The sequence below is a fragment of the Littorina saxatilis genome, linkage group LG1, assembly GCF_037325665.1.
Source record: "Littorina saxatilis isolate snail1 linkage group LG1, US_GU_Lsax_2.0, whole genome shotgun sequence".
NCBI lineage: Eukaryota > Metazoa > Mollusca > Gastropoda > Littorinimorpha > Littorinidae > Littorina > Littorina saxatilis.
In genome coordinates, this window is record NC_090245.1 from 76510773 (window position 1) to 76532174 (window position 21402).

Here is a 21402-nt window from a genome sequence, read left to right on the forward strand (position 1 = left end):
TAATTTCATCAAAAAATGAGGGCGTGACAGTGCCGCCTCTATTCAGTTTCACTCAGTAAAAGCTGGCCGGAATCGCGCCACACACACACACACACGTGGCACAGGCTGCCACACACACACACACACACACACACACGCTGACGCACATGCATAACACTGACACACACACACACCGTCACACACACACACACACACACACACACACACACACACACACACACACACACACACACGACTTGACTAAATGTAAAAACGAAAACTGAAATGGTCACTTCTTATTGACAATGAGCGGGTCCCACTGAGCTATCGTGGATACAGTTTTAATGTTCTTAAATGTGCCAGTCTTCAAATGGTACAACTTTGGGGAAACGGAAGTTGCAGACGACATTTGACCACATGGCAAAACCTTCGCTGCTGTGAATGTTCTACGAAAAAGGTAACTTCTTACGTCTCTTTGGTCATATGAATCCAGAGTTATTTGTACAACATTCTCATTCTACTTACCACGACTGTGAAAAAGATGTTCTGTCCGACACTACCCCAGGAAAGCCACTAATAATAATATGCTTGTTCTTTCGAATAGATGGATGTTGAAATTTGTGTTAGACAAGAGGCGAGAGCAGAGACATGCATTGAATGTCTCTGGTTAGAGGTTGTCATCTTGTAATAAAAACAGAACTACAAGGGAAGGAACAAAGTTCACAGTAAAAGTTTAGTATAGACGAAAGTAGACTTTACCTGATTAGAGATGCCAGTTGTCTAATCATTCCTTGTATTCGATCAGCTTGAATCAGAACAGATTTTGTGAGTGTCATGCCATCAAGTGTGTGTGTGTGCGTGCATGCGTGTGTGTGTGTGCGCGCGCGCAGAGAGAGAGAGGGAGATCAAGGCAGTGACCATGTGTCTATGTTTGTGTCTGAATCAGTAAATGTCTAACAGTGTAACTGTAAGTTTGTTTAATTCTGTATCAATTTCATTAGCGATGGAAATATTCAAGTATTTTTGTGGCTGTTAATCTGAACCGAATGGATGTCTTTCAGTTTTGTTAATTCTTTATTTCATTTTCAGGTTCCTGGCTTTCCTTGTGACACTATTTTCACAAAATGGGAAAGAAAAACAAAGGAGAAACAGTTTGCAATGGTGATACATTGATTTCTCTCTCTCTTTCTCTATCTCTCGCACTCTCATCTCTTGTCTGCCTTTGGAGGTAAATTATAAGACATTATGCAGTCAGAAGAGAATATCTTTGGAAAGGTCTTAAAACAGAGGGGGTCCTTCTTCTTCTTCTGCGTTCGTGGGCTGAAACTCCCATGTACACTCGTGTTTTTGCACGAGTGGAATTTTACGTGTATGACCGTTTTTTACCCCGCCATTGAGGCAGCCATACGCCGTTTTCGGAGGAAGCATGCTGGGTATTTTTGTGTTTCTATAACCCACCGAACTCTGACATGGATTACAGGATCTTTTTCGTACGCACTTGGTCTTGTGCTTGTGTGTACACACGGGGGTGTTCGGACACCGAGGAGAGTCTGCACACAAAGTTGACTCTGAGAAATAAATCTCTCACCGAACGTGGGGACGAACTCACGCTGACAGCGGCCAACTGGATACAAATCCAGCGCGCTACCGACTGAGCTACATCCCCGCCAGAGGGAGTCTTAAAACAGGTTTCAGTTCACTGTACCAGACATACTGCGGCAGTTAAATATATATATGCACACAAAAATGTTGCAACAGGCACAGTTTACTTTAGCCTCAGCCAGGACTCTTTTGGTGATGAGGCAGATCAGGGCAAAACAAAACTAATTAAATGTATCTGCATTAAGGACTGGCTACCGGTAACCTTTCTTGTTTTTTTATTCTTGATTTGGAACATTAGCAGTCTATCTGTTTTGGATTTCATGCAGATCAGGCATCAACTTCACAACTTTCCTACTTAGTATCAGAATGTTTCTGCCTGGTGTTATATATAATTATTTTTTTTACCTGGTATCAGAATGGTTCTACCATTTGTATTCCCTAATTTATGATTTCAGATGGTGTGACAGAGGAGGAGCAATCACAATCAGCATCAACCAAGAAACACAAAAAGCTCAAGAAGTCAAGAGATGAAAACACAGAATCCCCAGATGACTCATCTCCAGCTCCTGTCACTGACCAGTCAAGCAGTAAACAGAAGAGGAAGAAGAAAAGAAAACCGGACGCGGAAGATGCTGTTGAAGACTCCACAACTCCTGCAAAGAAGCCCAAACTGAACAAAACTGAGAACGGGGCGAGTTTTAATACCTTTGCAGCACAGTCAGAAATTGGGGGTGATGATACAGACTGCAAAAAGTCTAAAAAGAAACAGAATAGGAAGGCAGATATGATGATGAATGGAAAAGGTGATTCACCATCTCCATCCAAAAAGAACAAAGGTTCTGAAAATGCAGATGACTGTAGCACTGAACTGAATGGTACAGTAGGAGTTGCAGAGAAATCCAAGAAAAGCAAACTGAAGAAAAAAGAGTGCATGGATGAAAGTACCCAGGAACCATCTGACCTTGGTAAAGCCTCAAACTCGCGTGGGTGGTATAAACCTTTTGGAAGTAATTCTGAAGATGGTGAGAAAAAGAAGCGAAAGAAAAGCAAAGATGATATAGCAGACAAGGAACAGGCTGAAGAAGTTCTGAACACTCCTGCTTCTAGTCCCATAAAGAAGAAAAAGAAGAAAAACAAAGACGAGGAAGAAACTGAGGTTTCAGCAACTCTTGACAAGATGTCTGAGAATGACTCTGTGGCAAAGTCCAAGAAAAAGAAAGGTAAAAAGGAGAAGAAGGGAGAGGCAGATGAGACTGGTGACAATAGTTTATCGATGACTACGTCAGCAGAACATGAAGAAAAATCGAAAGACCAAGAAGACGGCCCCAAAAAGGATAAGAAAAAGAAATCAAACAAGGGTGACAAAGATATATCCAAAGAAAATGTTTCAGAAGCCAGCAACTTAGATGCAGGAGATACACAGTCTGAGAATAAAGAAGACAGCCCCAAGAGGGGCAAGAAAAAGAAAGACAAAAAGAGACAGTCTGAGGTGAAACAAGATGAACCAAAAGCAGGCAAGAAAAAGAAAGACAAAACCAAGAAAAGAGCCAGCAGTGAGCATGACATTGACACTTCAGTTGCAGATGAAAACCAGTTAGAAGAACTATTGAAAAAGGAGAAGAAAAAGAAACAGAAGAAAAACAAAGCAGAGGAAGAAATGAATGAAGCAGAATCTGACACCACAAAAGACCTCAAGAACTCCATGCACAAAGAAAGTCCAAGCAAAAAAGACAAGAAAAAGAAGGAAAAGCATAAAAAGACAGACGATTCTGATGAACCAGATATGCATTGTCACAAAAAAGATGAAATAAAGACTTCAAAGGTCAACCATCACAAGGTAAACAACAATGACACTGGCAAGTCATCAGAAGCCGAAAATACTGCCTCGACCCAATCTGAAAAAACACAACCAGTCACCGTAGGACAATGGAATGCCAACATGTTCGAGAGCACTGAACGGCAGAACAAATTCCTTCGACTACTGGGAGGTTTCAAGAAAACTGGCGACAATCCTGCAAACTCGGCATCAAGCCCAGCATTAGGAAAGAAGAAGGGACTGTATGCATCGCTACTATCCAAACAGGGATCAGATGTCGGGGGTCAGAGGGCACTCAGTGTCCAGGGCGCGCAGGAGATGAATAAGCGGCTGGAGTCGGATTTTGAACGTGCGTTGGATATCGGTATCAGGGGTCAGCGTGGTGTTGGTCTTGGCTTCACCCCTGACCCTGCTGCAGGAAAGAAATTTTACATTGACGTTAACAAGACTACGTCCAAGAAATTTGATGACTGATTTGTTGATATGTTAGTTCATGTAATAGAGATGCAACTTGAAACATGGCTTCTGTTTTTAGCTCAGCACACGTTTTCAGTCATTCGTGCTTAAGAATATATTCAGGTGCCTGAAGCTGTGATTTGCCACCAATATCCGATTCTGCAATCCATGAAATAAATATGTTTGCAGAATATTCTGTGTGTGTGTGTGTGTGTGTGTGTGTAACTGCTTAGAATAAAGCATGTACTTAGCTAGATTTTTTTTTTTTACATCATAGATCTCATCTTGCATTGTAACATGCACACATTGACACACACAATTCTTGTTTTACTTCATTTATTGAAATATGTCCACATACAAGATAGGCTGTACGTAAATAACCTTATCCCAAAATGATTAACTGAAGTAAAGCATATATTCAAACCAGTCAGAGAAGACACCATTGACCAAATGTCCAGATTATTCTTTAATTCAAAGTTACCTGTGATGATGGGACAGAGTCCACTCTTTTGACCAACCAAAAGTGTCCCTACCCTGAAGATGTCATTTCATGACAGGTACATTTTGGTCAAGTTTATACACAAAGGGACAACAGGCAGTGTTCTTTATTGGGAGGTGTCCTCTTGTTTAAGGGGATTCATATTGTAGGTATCCCTGTATAACATGATGCACTTCTGTGATGAGTTCTTCGATATGTCGTTGATCACACCAGTTTTATACTTAAAGGAGCAAACGGGTACACATCACAAGAGGAGTAAATTGTGTAAAGAAACATGAAGTTGAGCGAATGATGGAACCAATGCACATCATTTCTCTGCAGTCTGCAGCATGTGCAACTTCCAACGAACGTCTTTCTTCAGTGTGGGAGGTACTTTTAGCACAGGTTCTGATGATAAAAGACACCAGATGTCAACATAATCAATCAAACAAGTCAACGAACAGTTCATGCTATGTACTCAACTGCATCAATACTCGTTGCTGAATACATGTATTGCCAAGCATTTTTGATAGAAAGACATCTTTACACAAAAAGAGCAAACCAGAATGGCTACATTTAATTTTAAACAAAAATTAAATTATACTACTAGATCCCTCCCCAATCTTCATGGCAACAGGACATAAACTCAGGTGGCATTTTTTCATGGGCAGATCGGTGTACTGGACCTGCTAAAAGACGGACTTTCACCATCATTGAAATTCACTGTACAATAATATATAACAATTCATGAAGATACTCAGTTTTGATTCCAGTGTGCAACCATGTACCTGTCTTGTCGGTGTTATCCACGGTACGGCCTTGCTGTACAGCCTGTGCTATAGCATTAGACGTCATGCCTGGTCCCAGCACCTGAATAACACACAAGATTTCACATTTCACTTCTGTTTGAGGATGCTGCACTGATTTGCTCTATTCATGCACAAACGCTACTCGGAATCAAAATTCATATTTGCTATCGTTGCAATGATACAGATTATCGGTTTGCCAGAACTTTTGTTTGTGCTAAGCATACAATAATGGCAGCAATAACTAAACAAAGGTGACCTACACTCAATTCCTGCTGATTTTACTGCCTAGTATCCTTACAGATGGTGTAAAGAAAGTTTTTCTTCATTTAGCAAATAAGATGTTCCTGTGAGTGCCACCAAAGTTTGTACATTCTTCACCAAATGAACATTTTAAGAATTTGGATTTCATGCTGCAAGAGTAGACGGCAACATACCGTATTAACATCTGAAGACTCTTCCTGGACCCAGACAAGAGGAATAATTCGCTGAATGGAGGCGAGGAATCCCTCGAACTGACTCTGCAGCTCTTCTGCCACTGTCACCTGGTGAAACTGGGTAAGCACGTGCAGCAAGGAGCTCACTTCATCTGGGAGAAAATGAAGCAACTTGATGACATTTAAAACATTACACACATCATTTCTTTACACTCATCAGTATCCATAGCCTCATTAATTAAATCACACATGTATCCTCACCATTATCACCTCTACTTCATACACACGCTTCTGCACATCGCCTCTCTCTTTCTATCTCTCTCTCTCAAATAAATAAAGTTCAAAGTTCTCTCTCACACACACACACACACTTGTACCATCCATAGCATCAACAAATACACTATTTCCGTAACAAGAACCCACATAACATATGATCTCCCTTGAACAAAACATGCACACACTTTTCTCTGCTGTCCCTCACCTCTCATGGAATCGGTAGCAGTGATAATTTTAGCAACAGCGTCTATCAGAGCGCAGTCCTCATAGGGGCTGCCTGCTTTCAAGCTCCACTTCTTGTGCTCTGCCTTTTTCCGATTACGGTTTGACCGACTGCACAGACAAAGTACAAAATGACGTGTGGTCTGGTGTGAAAATGAAAAGCTTCAAGCAAAACATCATTTGATCAAGAAAATGTTCATACTAAAACAAGCAGTTCAAGCACAGAAGGAATAGCTTAAAAGTACCATGAAGCTTTGCTGAAATCCGTTGAGCGGTCGCTGTCCAAAGCGTACATTGATTTCTGGTGTTTACAGTTGAAAACATCTTCCAACGAAACATCATTTGATCAAGAAAATGTTCATACTGTACTTAAACTAGCAGTTCAAGCACAGAAGAAACAAGGAGGTCTAAACATACCCTGAGGCTTTGCTGAAAACCGTTGAGCAGTGCAGTTGCTGTCCAACGTGTACATTGATTTCTGGTGTTAGAATTGAAAACATCTCCTAACTAAACATCATTTGCCCATATGATTGAGGAAATCTTCATACTTCAACAAGCAGTTCAAGTACAGAAGAAACACGGAGGCCTAAACATACCCTGAGGCTTAATTGCTGAAAACTGTTGAGCGGTTGCTGTCCTAAGTGTACACTGATTTCTGGTGTAAGAAGGAAAATATCTTCCAACTAAACATCATTTGATCAAGGAAATGTTCATACTTAAACTAGCAGTTCAAGCACAGAAGAAACATGGAGGCCTAAACATACCCTGAGGCTTTGCTGAAAACCGTTGAGCGGTTGCTGTCCAACGTGTACATTGATTTCTGGTGTTAGAATTGAAAACATCTCCTAACTAAACATCATTTGCCCATATGATTAAGGAAATCTTCATACTTCAACAAGCAGTTCAAGTACAGAAGAAACACGGAGGCCTAAACATACCCTGAGGCTTAATTGCTGAAAACTGTTGAGCGGTTGCTGTCCTAAGTGTACACTGATTTCTGGTGTAAGAAAGAAAATATCTTCCAACTAAACATCATTTGATCAAGGAAATGTTCATACTTAAACTAGCAGTTCAAGCACAGAAGAAACATGGAGGCCTAAACATACCCTGAGGCTTTGCTGAAAACCGTTGAGCAGTTGCTGTCCAACGTGTACATTGATTTCTGGTGTTAGAATTGAAAACATCTCCTAACTAAACATCATTTGCCCATATGATTAAGGAAATCTTCATACTTCAACAAGCAGTTCAAGTACAGAAGAAACACGGAGGCCTAAACATACCCTGAGGCTTAATTGCTGAAAACTGTTGAGCGGTTGCTGTCCTAAGTGTACACTGATTTCTGGTGTAAGAAAGAAAATATCTTCCAACTAAACATCATTTGATCAAGGAAATGTTCATACTTAAACTAGCAGTTCAAGCACAGAAGAAACATGGAGGCCTAAACATACCCTGAGGCTTTGCTGAAAACCGTTGAGCGGTTGCTGTCCAACGTGTACTGTGATGCTGGAAGACTCTCCCCTGTCATGCTGCTTGTCTCCGAAAAAAGGTCCGAGTTCATATAGTCTGGCCGATCGTCTACATCTGAAAAAGGCAGAAAAGGAATAATATATAACAAACAACAGACACTTTATTGTCCACTAGAATTAATACATTCAAATGGAAAATTTAATTTGCACGAAATTTGTTTTTAACACATCTAAAATATCTGACGATAAGAGCAAAATAAAATCCAGCAGAGAAAAAATATCTCAAAATCCAGCTTCACTATCACATCATTAGCAAGGAAACTGTCTTTCCAGCCCTTAGATGAGCAATCAAGAACCATAGATGTCTAGAATTCTTAGCACTATAAGTAACTTACAGACTCAACACAGACAAACAAGCAGTACAGAAAATTGGCAAAGTCAAAATACTAAATCCAAAAACAACTACACATACAGGTACAAAGCATCAATTAAGTCTTTAAAAAAGACAATGGAAAATACATATCCCCCCATATATATATGAACATCCATTTTTACATATGTAAAACTGCATCTCATTGATTGGACAAAATCTCACAGAGCATTCAGGATGGTTGGCTGGTTATTATTTGCTATTGTCTCTTCAGCTGATATTGCTATTCAAGACCGATGCAAGGACCATTTCAGGAAGGTATCTCAGTTTTCACGGCAACAGTTATCAACACTCTCTTACCCCAGAGCTGCTGATGTCGACGCTCTTTGTCTTGCCTGACGACCGCAAGGCGATCAACGTAACGTTCCATGTCACTTTGCTGGCTCTCCAGCGTTGCCATGGTTTCCTGACACGCCTCACCGATGGCCTCCTTCAGGTGAGTCTCAATGATGTCAGTGCGACCGTGACTGTACATCTGTCAAGAACATGAAGGTAGGAACTTGAAGTTTTGCTGAGAAATCCTTTAAATTCCACCCTCTACATCCTTTTCGAGCACATAAAACCTCACTGAATCACCACAAATAAAAAGTAAGCTCTTTATATTTATAAACTCTGTGAGAGTCACAGAATTTAGGTATTATAGTCTTCCCATTGTACAATTTTGTAACAATGTCTACACTACACTAAAATCAGGAACAAAAAGAAAAGCAAGGACAAAAACTTGACATACACTGGTTTTACATCATTACTTTCATTCATGTTACAATAAGGTATTTGTTACAGAGCATGTGTACTCATGTCAGTGAAGAATAGACAACATAAATCTGCAGCAGCTAAGACATTATGACAAAGAGTAAACCAATTCGAAAATCCTACCCGTGGAACATAACTCTGCATGTTTGCATTCCTTCTTCCAGAACTTCAAATTACGTGTGAATCCTACATCCTTTTACATCCTTATAGAATGGAGTGTGCAGTTTACTTACCAGCCTCAAGGCCTCCTGCCACTGGGCACCCTCAACCAGTGTCACAATGGCCTCTTCCACATCCTTATAGAATGGAGTGTGCAGTTTACTTACCAGCCTCAAGGCCTCCTCCCACTGGGCACCCTCAACCAGTGTCACAATGGCCTCTTCCTCATCCTTATAGAATGGAGTGTGCAGTTTACTTACCAGCCTCAAGGCCTCCTGCCACTGGGCACCCTCAACCAGTGTCACAATGGCCTCTTCCTCATCCTTATAGAATGGAGTGTGCAGTTTACTTACCAGCCTCAAGGCCTCCTGCCACTGGGCACCCTCAACCAGTGTCACAATGGCCTCTTCCACATCCTTATAGAATGGAGTGTGCAGTTTACTTACCAGCCTCAAGGCCTCCTCCCACTGGGCACCCTCAACCAGTGTCACAATGGCCTCTTCCTCATCCTTATAGAATGGAGTGTGCAGTTTACTTACCAGCCTCAAGGCCTCCTCCCACTGGGCACCCTCAACCAGTGTCACAATGGCCTCTTCCACATCCTGCACAAAATAGAATACAGAAAACATCAGATCAGCTGATACAGTGGTCTGCATCCTTTTCGAGCACATAAATCCCAGAGTCACTTAAGACCTCCATTTAAGACCTCTATAATCTGAGAAAATCAGGTCTTAAAAGCGAGGGAGACTTAAAATAGAGTTAAATTTACCGACACTATGACAAGAGTCTAAGAAATGTTAATGTACAGGGAGTCTTAAAATCGAAAACTTTAATAATAAAACAGAAAACTAAATCAAAAAGTATATCCTCTTTTGAGCGTAGTTCACTGCTGCATCCTATCAATGCCTCACATGTAGTGTGATCTCTATCGAAACTAATTCCCTCTCGCCCACCACAAAAGCACACACAGTGATAGAAAATACCTTTGCATATTGTTCAAACATGACTGCTGCTTCACTGTATTTCTTACTGTCCTTCAGCCTCACTGCACAACAGGTAAAAATCAAATAAACAAATCATATCACAAGGAAGCACCATTACCTTCAACCAAGTTATTCTACTACATGAATTCTCAGTTCGGCTACAGTTAAAACTACAAAAAATTGTCAAGAAAAGCATTACAATCTCCCAGATGTCAGCAAACAAAGACAAACACTTAATACTTTTAACTCCGGTCTCAAGTCGTATACATACTCACCAAACTGCCCAAACCAACCATCCCCACTATCACACTCACTTTGAAACCTGGTTACACCCGCCCGACTAAGTGGTACCAACAGCAATAACACTGTCACTCACAACCTGAACTCAGACCCTAACCCATCTCCCTTCACCACCATATACCACAGTGGAACCCCCCTTTTAAGACCTCAAAAATATCAGAGAAATGCAGGTCTTAAAAAGTAAGGAGTCTTAAAATGGAGGTAAATGTACAGAGGTTATGAACAGAAAATCTCAAAAAGCAAGGTCTTAAATGGGAGGAAGTCTTAACTCGGGGGGTTTTAAAAGGAGGGTTTCACTGTATACCAATGACCCTGTAACATCCAAAGAAAATGTAACGTACCAGCCATATTGCGCGCCACATCAGCGACAGTGTTTTGATCAAAGCCGAGATGTGTTGCAGTGCACATGGCCTGTCGCCAGTTGAGGGAGGCAACAAAGGCATCGTGAGCCAACTGCCATTCTTCTGCACGTGAGAACATCACTCCTGCCTCGTTCTGACGATTCTTCTCTTGCAGGTAGTGACCGTACTCTGTTGCAAGAGTCTGAACAAAAAGAAATCAGAAATGTGTAACAGAAGTATGTTCATTTCACAAAATCAGATCTACACTGACAGACTACAAGTTCTTGGAGACACAAAGGTTTAGGAGGCAGACAGACAAAATCTTGTGCACACACACACACACACACACACACACACACTCACATAAACACCTTCTCCCCCCTTCCTCCTAACCCCCTCTTTAGCTCACAAACACACACAACACAGGTACAGCAGTCCCTGCAATGTACGGCCCCCGGCGTGAGCGGACACCTGACATGTACGGACACACTTGCTCGGCACGGAGTGTTTTCCTTCTATATTTGCCCCCCCTTAAACGGACACCTGCAAAACATGGACGCGGACACTCATTTTCGGTCCCAACAGCAGGTCATACCTCCAATGTACGGACAGACCATCGTCAAATTTTCACCACAACAAAATCGATAACAGAGCAGTCCGGCTCTTGGTACAAAGATCACAGCCGCAATGGCGTGATGACAGTCACTGATAACTTGAGTGCACGTGTACCCATCAGGAGGGGGGGGGTAGTTTTGGTCAGGAGTGGAGTACATGCGAAGATGCCAACATGAAACTGCACTGTGCTCTTTATTCTTGTCTGTTGGACGTAATCAACAGAAACCACAGTCGATGAAGGTCCTGAGCGAAAGAGAGTGAAAAACCGGCCACAGTTCTCTGCATCGTGTGTCTGTGTGTAACCTCTTTCATTGACAAGATACTCTTGTTTCCCCTCAGCCTTGACCAGTGAATCGGTTGCCTAATCTGTGAACCCTTCAGTTGTCTAGCTTGCTTTGTCAAAAGTTACGACACAGTCAACTGGTTTTGCTCTGAGTGAACAGTGCAGCTGGCCTCTCTGGCCACAGCCCCAAACAGTACATGGCTGGAGGGAGTGAGAGAGAGGGAGGGGGGGGGGTGGAGGGGTAGCTGGCTAAACTCTGTGGGGTGTCTGGTGTCAATACATGTCAGCAGGAAGAGCATTGGCGAGAAATAGAGAGGTGTACTCTTCCACACAATTTCCAAGCATCAGTTATCACGGCTTGGGGTAGGCATTAGTGAGGGAGAGTGGGAGATGTGTTATGTACAGTGTATTTCCGACTGAAAAGTGAAAAGTCACTGCCATGCTACATGATCGACATGCAGTCAATAAAGCCAGACAAGAAGAAAATAAATTACATGATTATGACATGCAGCTATTTATCTGCTGCTATTTATTCAAACTGGTTTTCAAGCTTATTCTTGCAAAGCATCTGCACACGCTCCTCTGTGCTGTGTCTGTGTGGCTGCTTTTGTATGTCAGTGCATGGTGAGTGTGTTCACTGCCTTGAGGATTTATTTGATCTTTTCTTTTCAACACTTTTCATACAAATCATTTTTACAGAACGTTTAAAGAAGTATTAGAAGTTTGTTGTTATTGTTTAGTAGCCACAAGAAGTGATTAGCATAGACTCAATCCTGTTGTTTGTGTGTCTCTGTGTGAGTGTATGGGGGACGGGGTGGTGTGGTCACCCCTCCCGTGACCGGCCACCTGCAATGTACGGACAGTTTTGCTATGGCCCCAGGGTGTCCGTTCATGAGAGGGACTGCTGTACAACATGGCCAAGTGGATAAGACACCGGCCTCCAATGCTGAAGGTTGAGTGTTCAAATCCTGGCGGCACCTGGAGGGTTAAGGTTGAAGATTTTTCCGATCTCCCAGGTAAACTTGTGTGCAGACCTGCTAGTGCCTTAATTCCCCTTCGTGTGTACACGCAAGCACAAAACACACCTGTACATGAAACACACCCCAACACACGAACTACACCAAATTTCCCCTTTAAGTAAGCATACAGAAGACAACTTACCCTAAACTGCTGACTGTCTGTGGGGAAGAGTTTGAGGGCTTCCACAAACAGCTTGTGTTCCTTGACCAGTTCCACGCACTCACTGAAGTGGTCTGGACCTAAAAGCAGTGCGAGGCTATTTAACGTTGCATCCAGACAGCAAAAGCGTAATTCAACATGAAGCACATCAAGTCAACAGGTAGAAAAGGGCTGTTAGAAAGAGAGAGAGAGATAGTAGTCATTAACGTTGCATCCTGGCAGCAAAGGCATAATTCAACATGAAGCACATCAAGTCAACAGGTAGAAAAGGGCTGTTAGAAAGAGAGAGAGAGATAGTAGTCATTAACGTTGCATCCTGGCAGCAAAGGCATAATTCAACATGAAGCACATCAAGTCAACAGGTAGAAAAGGGCTGTTAGAAAGAGAGAGAGAGAGATAGTAGTCATTAACGTTGCATCCTGGCAGCAAAAGCATAATTCAACATGAAGCACATCAAGTCAACAGGTAGAAAAGGGCTGTTAGAAAGAGAGAGAGAGATAGTAGTCATTAACGTTGCATCCAGGCAGCAAAAGCATAATTCAACATGAAGCAAGTCAACAGGTAGAAAAGGGCTGTTAGAAAGAGAGAGAGAGAGATAGTAGTCATTAACGTTGCATCCTGGCAGCAAAAGCATAATTCAACATGAAGCACATCAAGTCAACAGGTAGAAAAGGGCTGTTAGAAAGAGAGAGAGAGATAGTAGTCATTAACGTTGCATCCTGGCAGCAAAAGCATAATTCAACATGAAGCACATCAAGTCAACAGGTTGGAAAGGGCTGTTAGAAAGAGAGAGAGAGAGATAGTAGTCATTAACGTTGCATCCAGGCAGCAAAAGCATAATTCAACATGAAGCAAGTCAACAGGTAGAAAAGGGCTGTTAGAAAGAGAGAGAGAGAGATAGTAGTCATTAACGTTGCATCCAGGCAGCAAAAGCGTAATTCTACATGAAGCACATCAAAACTCAACAGTTAGGAAAGGGCTGTCAGAAAGAGTGAGAGAGATAGTTGTTTAAATGCCACATTTTATGAACAATTTATGGTTTTCTTTATCTCTCAGTTACTGCTTACTGTGAGCTGTAAGAAATATATTCTTTGTCACTCACAAGAAAGATAATACCTTGGGACTGAGGAGCATATTTAACAGTCTCAAAACAAATTCTGCATATTCAGCTTACTACCTTATCTCTCAATCTCATTGCTTATCATCATGCCCCACCCCCTTCCCTGGTGTAACCCGGTCCATACATACCACAAACAGCAATATGTCTGAGTGCAGAGCTGTAGTTCTTGAGGTGTTTGTCGATGGTGAACTTGCAGTAGCTGTCCTCCAAGCGTCTCAGCTGGTTCAGGAAAGGGATGTACTCTTTAGGATCCTGCCACAAACAAAACTGAGTTAAGAACATGTACAATACGTCCAAGACCTAGATTGTAAATCTATTGGAGTCTCTTTGCAAACCAAAATTCCAGAGAATGCACATTTTTGTTAATTCATACTTCAAGCAGTTTGCTCTACACTTGGTCCACACACACACATACACACACACACACACACACACACACACACACACACACACACACACACACACACACACACACACACACACACACACTATCACTGCACAGTCACATTAATCTAGTAATTCTGACCTTCTGGGACTTTTCTGCTACCATGAGAACCAGGTCAAAGTTGTACGTAGCGAGGGCAGCATCATACAGCTTGTTCACGTCCACCAGGAAGAGCAGAAACTTCAGGGCGTCTTCTGCGCTCACACCCTCTGTCTTTTCTCCTGATACTGTAACACAGGGGATCAAATCACAGACATAAATATATGAAGTGATGCTTTTTGTGAAGTCATTTGTCAGGTAATATTTCTGCAGTGCAAAAAGATGGTATATATACAGTTTGTTTGTTTGTTTGTTTGTTTGCTTAACGCCCAGCCGACCACAAAGGGCCATATCAGGGCGGTGCTGCTTTGACATATAACGTGCGCCACACACAAGACAGAAGTCGCAGCACAGGCTTCATGTCTCACCCAGTCACATTATTCTGACACCGGACCAACCAGTCCTAGCACTAATCCTATAATGCCAGACGCCAGGCGGAGCAGCCACTAGATTGCTCATTTTAAAGTCTTAGGTATGACCCGGCCGGGGTTCGAACCCACGACCTCCCGATCACGGGGCGGACGCCTTACCACTAGGCCAACCGTGCCGGTCTATAAATATACAGTGGAACCCCCCCTTTTAAGACTCCCTCCCCTTTAAGACCCTGTTTTCTCAGACTTTTTGTTCATCAACTCTGTAAATGTACCCCAATCATAAGACTCCCTCCTTTTTAAGACCTGATTTTCTCAGACTGAGGTCTTACGAGAGGGGGGGGGGGGGGGGGGAGGAGCGTGTTCATTGTACACACAATAATAAATGAAAACAAACTTCAAACGCATGAGGTGTCGAGGCTGTAATTGGTATAATACCGCCAATCTCAAGAGTTTCTGTTGTAGAAAAAAGGGATTTCCTCCCATGTCAGGGAATCTGCTTGAGGATGTACAAGACAGAAAGGAAAAAAAATCATGATCATATAACGGTAGATAATGCAATGGATCTTCTTTTTGCTTTTTCTCAGTGTCATCTTCTACAATGTTTCAAACTAACCTTTGGTAACATTAGGCAGGAAAAAGTCATCAATGTTTACACCATGTTGAAAATGATTTTGATTGTGGAAGGAAACGCCTTAAAGCACAGGCACACATATTCTCTTAAAAACACAAATATTCTCTTTAAAAACACAAATATTCTATTAAAAAAACTTCTTTTTTTTTTAAACAAAAGTATTTTCTTAAAAAACATATATCGTCGGTGAAATCGTGGGACCTCGTAAGTGCTTCTTGGCGCCAAGTCCCTTACCAGGTCCCACGATTTCACTGACGATATAATCTCTTAAAAAACATACCTCTAAGCTCCCACACCATTTCCAGTGCCTTCTTCAAGTCAGGTTCAGTTCTCTTCACGAGAGTGGTGAGGATGGCCAGACGATATCTGAGCAAACATGAACAAAGGTGTTTATTTATTAAGGAGATTTCTATAGCTACACAGCTAACAAGTCATACATGGAACCACCTATTGCCATACAAACTGCAGACTTCAATGGGTAGTGATAACTGTGATGAATCTTCAAAAAGTGTTTTTATGAAAGGCAAAGTGTTTAGAACATTCAAACACAACGTATATGCGGAGTAGAATTTGTACTTGCAACTATATCAGTCCATAAAATCATATCTCTTGTGCTCAAAAGTTATGGATAAAACTTACCAACTCATGCATGTATGTACAACTCTGGCTAGCTAAATGATCAAATACTGAAAGATCAACAAGCCAAGTAACTGACAAACACAAGAACTAACCAACCAACCAAGCAACCAGACGTATAGATTTCATAATTTCTGTGCTGCTCTTGCTTTTGCTTTTTGTTTCCCTCTGTATTTGTGACCCTCCACCACGGAATGAGTCGCATGTCACCTTTTCATGATTTTCATTTTTTTACATTTTCTTAAAGAGTTTTTTATTCTCTATCCAGTGGTGAAAACCGTTTTAGAAAAGAGTGAACACTTTTCGAGTTATAAGCCTGTGACTATGGTGACCCTCACACTGTTACTAGACACCCCCCGGACTTATATTATGCCTAGCGCAGAACCGCATGAGGTGACATGCGACTCATTTCTTGGTGGAGGGTCACATTTGGTTGTTTGTAAGTCCTGAAGAAGCCTCCATAGGCAAACATTTGGACATGCTTTTGTGTGTGCTGTCCTGGTATTGGTCAGTACAGATTTGTTTTGTTTTTTTAACTTTGTTCATCTCACCCACAGTCATTTTGTTGTTTAGATTTCACAAAGCAGGAAACCTCACCTATCAGCCCCTTTCAGTTCCAGAGCCTGCCTGACAGCATCACAGACTGTGTCCACCTTGTTCCGCCCTGCCTTGTTCTGTGATGCCAGGCCAGCTGGTGCAGGGGTGGAGGCTGCAGTTCTATTGTAGGCCGCTGTGTACATTGTCACTGTCACATCATCCTCTCTGAAGAACCAAATAGCAGACTCATTTGAAACAGTGAGAATGCATACTAACAGAAACACAGGCTAAATGAAGACACTACAGTGGAACCCCTCTGTTAAGATCCCCCATTTTAAGACTCCCTCCCTTTTAAGACCATGTTTTCACAGACTTGCTGTTCATAACCTCTGTAAAGTTACCCCAATTTTAAGACTCCCTCCCTTTTAAGACCATGTTTTCTCAGACTTGTTCATAACCTGTGTAAAGTTACCCCCATTTTAAGACTCCTTCCTTTTTAAGACCCTATTTCTTAAAGATTTTATGAGGTCTGAAATGGAGTTTCCACTGTAGCAGAAAACAAATAAAGCAGTCTCTGAATTGTGAGTGCCGTAGTTGTAAAATAGACATGGTTGAATGCTGCATGACATCCTTCTAAATCTAAGAAAATAATCAGCTGTTAGTTTGGGCATGAGGAGGTAAAGGAATCATACAAAGCAAAGGGAAAGAATAACTGACAAGGCATAGACCTGATCAACTAGGAAAAGAAGAAAATAATAAGCTCTTCCAGCAAACAGAAAAACATGCACAGTAAACACAGCTTCACGCAGAAAAAACCCAAGACATGAAATGAAAATGAAACACCCCACCTTCCAACAGGAAGACAACCAACGCACAAAAGCAACAAAAAGGGACTGGGTGGCCGAGTGGTAACGCACTTGCGCTCGGAAGCGAGAGGTTGCGTGTTCAGGCCTGGGTCAGGCCGCAATTTTCTCCCCCCTTTCCTAACCTAGGTGGTGGGTTCAAGTGCTAGTCTTTCGGATGAGACGAAAAACCGAGGTCCCTTCGTGTACACTACATTGGGGTGTGCACGTTAAAGATCCCACGATTGACAAAAGGGTCTTTCCTGGCAAAATTGTATAGGCATAGATAAAAAATGTCCATCAAATACCCGTGGGACTTGGAATAAAGTAAAATAATTACATCTCACACGGCATTAAGTCTCAGGAAACATGAATACACGCATGCAGGAAAAAAAAACAAAATATGGGTATGACTAAATTAATTTCCTTTGTTGGATCAATAAAATGTTATGAGTATGAGTTATGAGTTATGAGTTAGCGCGGTATGTATGGCAGCTCGCTTTCCCCGGGGAGAAAGCAGCCCGAATTTTCATGAGGGTAACCTCACTGGACTGTAAATCTTATCCAATCCAATCCAATCCAAAAACATCAAGGTATATCAAAGTCTTACTGAAGTTCAGTGAGGAAGAGGTTGATGTCTGTGACACTGGAAACCTGCTGCATGAACTGGGAGAGGTTGTGCAGGAAGACTGAAGGGCTGTGGTCGTACAGCAAGTTCAGGTTGATGCGATGTTTTTTCATTATGGTGAACGCTGACCCAAACTCCAACCTGAAGGCACAAACATGAGCATGTGTTAAAACCAAACCTGAAAACAGTGTCATATTCTGGTACAAGTATTACAAAATGTGGAATTGCTTGTAGACAGACTGAAACACAACCAGGGGTGAACAAGGGGGGGGGGGGGGGGGGGGGGGGGGATGTGTGTGTGCGTTGGGCGCATGTGCACCCCCCCTCCAGCTCCAAAAAACAAAAGAGATTAAAAATAAAATGATTCCATGGCAATTTCTAAGCTTAGATGGGACCAGATAGCACAATTTTGCTTCTTCTGACATAAACATTTCCGCGCCCTCAATTTACACTTTTAAATTCATAGTGCACCACCCCCCCTCTCCCCTAACAAACGAACTGATCCGCATCTGATACAAGTCAGCCCCTAGCTAAACTAAACGAAACGGTAACATATGCTGGAAGAATTCTCAACATAAAAAAACATTTCCCACAAAAAACACATCTGAAAGCTACTGATGAAGTGATATGTGATACAGAGAGCTAAGCACTCCAACACAAGAAAGTAGTGAGTAAGACTTATGAAGAAACAATCTCCCACTCCCAGCACCATCCATAACAAAAAGCAACTTTCATCCTGACAGATGGCAGACAGACCTGTCAAGTTTTCGCCGCACAGTTGCAAGCACCAGAGCTCGAGGGTGAATGGTTTCTAGGTTTCCACGCGGCATCTGTAACACCAATTTCGTGTCCTCTGCCACCACTGTCACTATGCGCGACCCTCTCTCCACTCGACGTATGCTCTCGTCAAATGGGTGAGCTTTTCCGTCTGACAGTTGAGGGAGATCTGTCAAGTATACAGAGAGCAAATGATTCCATAAATTGGTCAATCAATGCATCAATCAATGAATCATGCAGACGCAACAGACAGGATTCCACAAATTTGCCCAATGGTCATAAAGGTTGTAGCAATTTTCAAAAGTTAAAGGCAGGCCTTTACACCACAAAGGAAAACTTCTTCTTCTTCTTCTGCGTTCGATGTCACAAAGGAAAACAAATTGGCAGATATGCCAAAACGTCCTGTAAGTTTATTGTTACGTTACTAGAATGTATATGTATTTGATGTTCAAATAGTATGTTTTCATTCATAGTCAATATGTAAAGCACAGAGAGCATAGATTCCTGTGGTTCCACTATATAAACTGTCATTATTATTATTATTATCATTATTAAAATAGCAGCAAAGTTTTCAGTGATTTTAAAGAAGTTGTGCGGCTATACCAACGCCAAACAAGATCCGTGCATAGAAACATTTCAACTGACCTTTGAGAGGAGTGTGTCTGTTGATACATCGCACAGTGTGACTGAGGGTGGTGAGCAACAAGAACTCATCGTGAACAGCAAAGGAGGTGCAGTTTGAGGCTACCTGGAGTCATGTAAAAAAAGAAAATACAGCCCAGATTCTTCCACCAGCAAAACCAGAAACTCATTTATTCTCATGCTAACCAGTCACCCCCTTACTTGGCAGTGAGAGGCCCAGGTTTTGGAGAGTAAAGCGAGGTAAGAGTGTTTTTAGAGAACTGGCCTGAGGTGCACGAACCCAAAGTGAGTGCCACCCAAACAGGAGAGAACAAACTGCGGGGTCTGATTCATTTAAAACACAGCAAATCTCACTTTCAACCATTTCAACGCCGCGGCTTGCTCCCACTCAGTAAAGGTTGGTAACTTTTTCGTGCACTTCGGCCCTGTTCTCGACGAGAAAGGCTAGGAATTGGCGAAAATGGGTAAGCATCTCTCAGGAGTTGTTCGTGTTTGAAAAACCATGGTGATTGCATTGCTAGCAGTCCTGTTGGCTGTTCATAGACAATTCTTTCCACCCTTATTTATTTCTTGCCTCATCAGCACAAAATCGTTTTGCAGGCACACTCTTCTACTCGCCAAGCAAGCGACTAGCTTCCTAGCATATTTTGCCTGTATGGAACAGAAATCCGAAGAAAGTAGCAGGCTGACTAATTCAAAACCTACAGACACCCATTAAACAGGGTTTCAAATTCAAAGAGTTAGCTGACAGATGTAGCAAAATCTTTCTTTCTTTATTTGGTGTTTAATGTCGTTTTCAACCACGAAGGTTATATCGCGACGGGGGAAGGGGGGAGATGGGATAGAGCCACTTGTCAATTGTTTCTTGTTCACAAAAGCACTAATCAAAAATTTGCTCCAGGGGCTTGCAACGTAGTACAATATTTTACCTTACTGGGAGAATGCAAGTTTCCAGTACAAAGGACTTAACATTTCTTACATACTGCTTGACTAAAATCTGCACAAAAATTGACTATATTCTATACAAGAAACACTTAACAAGGGTAAAAGGAGAAACAGAATCCGTTAGTCGCCTCTTACGACATGCTGGGGAGCATCGGGTAAATTCTTTCTCGTCCCAACCAATATGGGACTCCCCCTAACCCGCGGGGGGTGTAGCAAAAGCTGCCAGGTTTAACTTAAGTGAGACACAATCTGTGTGTGACAATATAAAAGTCAGACTTAAACCATACAATAATGTAAATGGGTCAAACTATATTCTGCTACTACAACAAAACAAAAGAGACACCTACCTCTACACCATTTACATAAAATCGAAACCTGTCGGTCAGTCCAAGCACTGCTTCCTGAAAGGAAAGATGCAATTTCAAGTCAAAACATAATCATGTAATAAAAGTTCTTCATAAACTGCAGCTTATTTTTCTCTCACTCTGCCCAACCATGACAAACACTTAACAGATGCAAACTATTATAAAGTTTCAAAAGTAAACTTTGATTTAATTAATATACTTACCAACTCACATAGATAGCAATAACTTCGTTTGGTTGCTAAGACATTGAAGCACTCTTACATGGTAACATGGGGAGATAACTCTAAAACAAAAACCACATGCCATATAAGGCATGGTCCGTAGTGGTTATCTCCCCTACCGGTGTACCGCGCATGCGCAGGATGTATACCGGTGACACTCATTCCGTCCTGAAACATATACCCCTTTATACAATTTGCGGGGAAGGCTGGGAGGGAATTCAATATGTGAGTTGGTAAGTATATTAATTAAATCAAAGTTTACTTTTGAAACTTTATATTAAATTACATATTCTTACCCAACTCACATAGATAGCAGATTGCTAATTTAGGTGGTGGGAAAATGTACTCACAGTTAACATCTTGCGAGTATCTGGCCTGCAGCTACCATAGCTGGCAGACCGAAAGTTCCGTTCTGTCGGGCACTTGATACGTCCCGCAGGTAGAAATTTAAAAAGACATCTTCTGATGTCCAGTAGGCTGCATTCAAGACTTCTTCAAGTCTTCCAGACTTTAAGACAGCCAAGGAAGAGGCCCATGCCCTGACTTCGTGAGTCCGAGC

At 41.9% G+C, this 21402-nt stretch overlaps 2 protein-coding genes across 2 annotated transcripts in view; one reads left to right on the top strand and one right to left on the bottom strand.

The window, feature by feature from the left end:
* The first annotated feature begins 358 nt into the window (after positions 1-358).
* Positions 359-4036, top strand: LOC138979754 (uncharacterized protein DDB_G0286299-like). The gene is made up of 3 exons (XM_070352498.1): positions 359-436; positions 1069-1140; positions 2037-4036. The coding sequence occupies exons 2-3, from the start codon at positions 1104-1106 to the stop codon at positions 3869-3871; spliced, it is 1872 nt and encodes a 623-aa protein (XP_070208599.1). The 5' UTR covers positions 359-436; positions 1069-1103; the 3' UTR covers positions 3872-4036.
* Positions 4037-4172: 136 nt separating this feature from the next.
* The window catches only part of LOC138979764 (elongator complex protein 1-like), a 41047-nt gene continuing 23817 nt past the window's right edge, over positions 4173-21402 (bottom strand). Inside the window, exons 16-33 of the mRNA XM_070352506.1 lie at positions 20601-20658; positions 19316-19414; positions 18650-18839; positions 17876-18034; positions 16484-16648; positions 15531-15616; positions 14228-14373; positions 13830-13953; positions 12564-12661; positions 10505-10706; positions 9864-9925; positions 9420-9482; positions 8269-8443; positions 7521-7653; positions 6056-6183; positions 5575-5726; positions 5120-5201; positions 4173-4739 (exon numbers count right to left, since the gene is read on the bottom strand). Coding sequence (XP_070208607.1) covers positions 4660-4739; positions 5120-5201; positions 5575-5726; positions 6056-6183; positions 7521-7653; positions 8269-8443; positions 9420-9482; positions 9864-9925; positions 10505-10706; positions 12564-12661; positions 13830-13953; positions 14228-14373; positions 15531-15616; positions 16484-16648; positions 17876-18034; positions 18650-18839; positions 19316-19414; positions 20601-20658 — 2202 coding nt within the window. The 3' untranslated portion in view covers positions 4173-4659. The remainder of the gene's footprint in view (positions 4740-5119; positions 5202-5574; positions 5727-6055; positions 6184-7520; positions 7654-8268; positions 8444-9419; positions 9483-9863; positions 9926-10504; positions 10707-12563; positions 12662-13829; positions 13954-14227; positions 14374-15530; positions 15617-16483; positions 16649-17875; positions 18035-18649; positions 18840-19315; positions 19415-20600; positions 20659-21402) is intronic.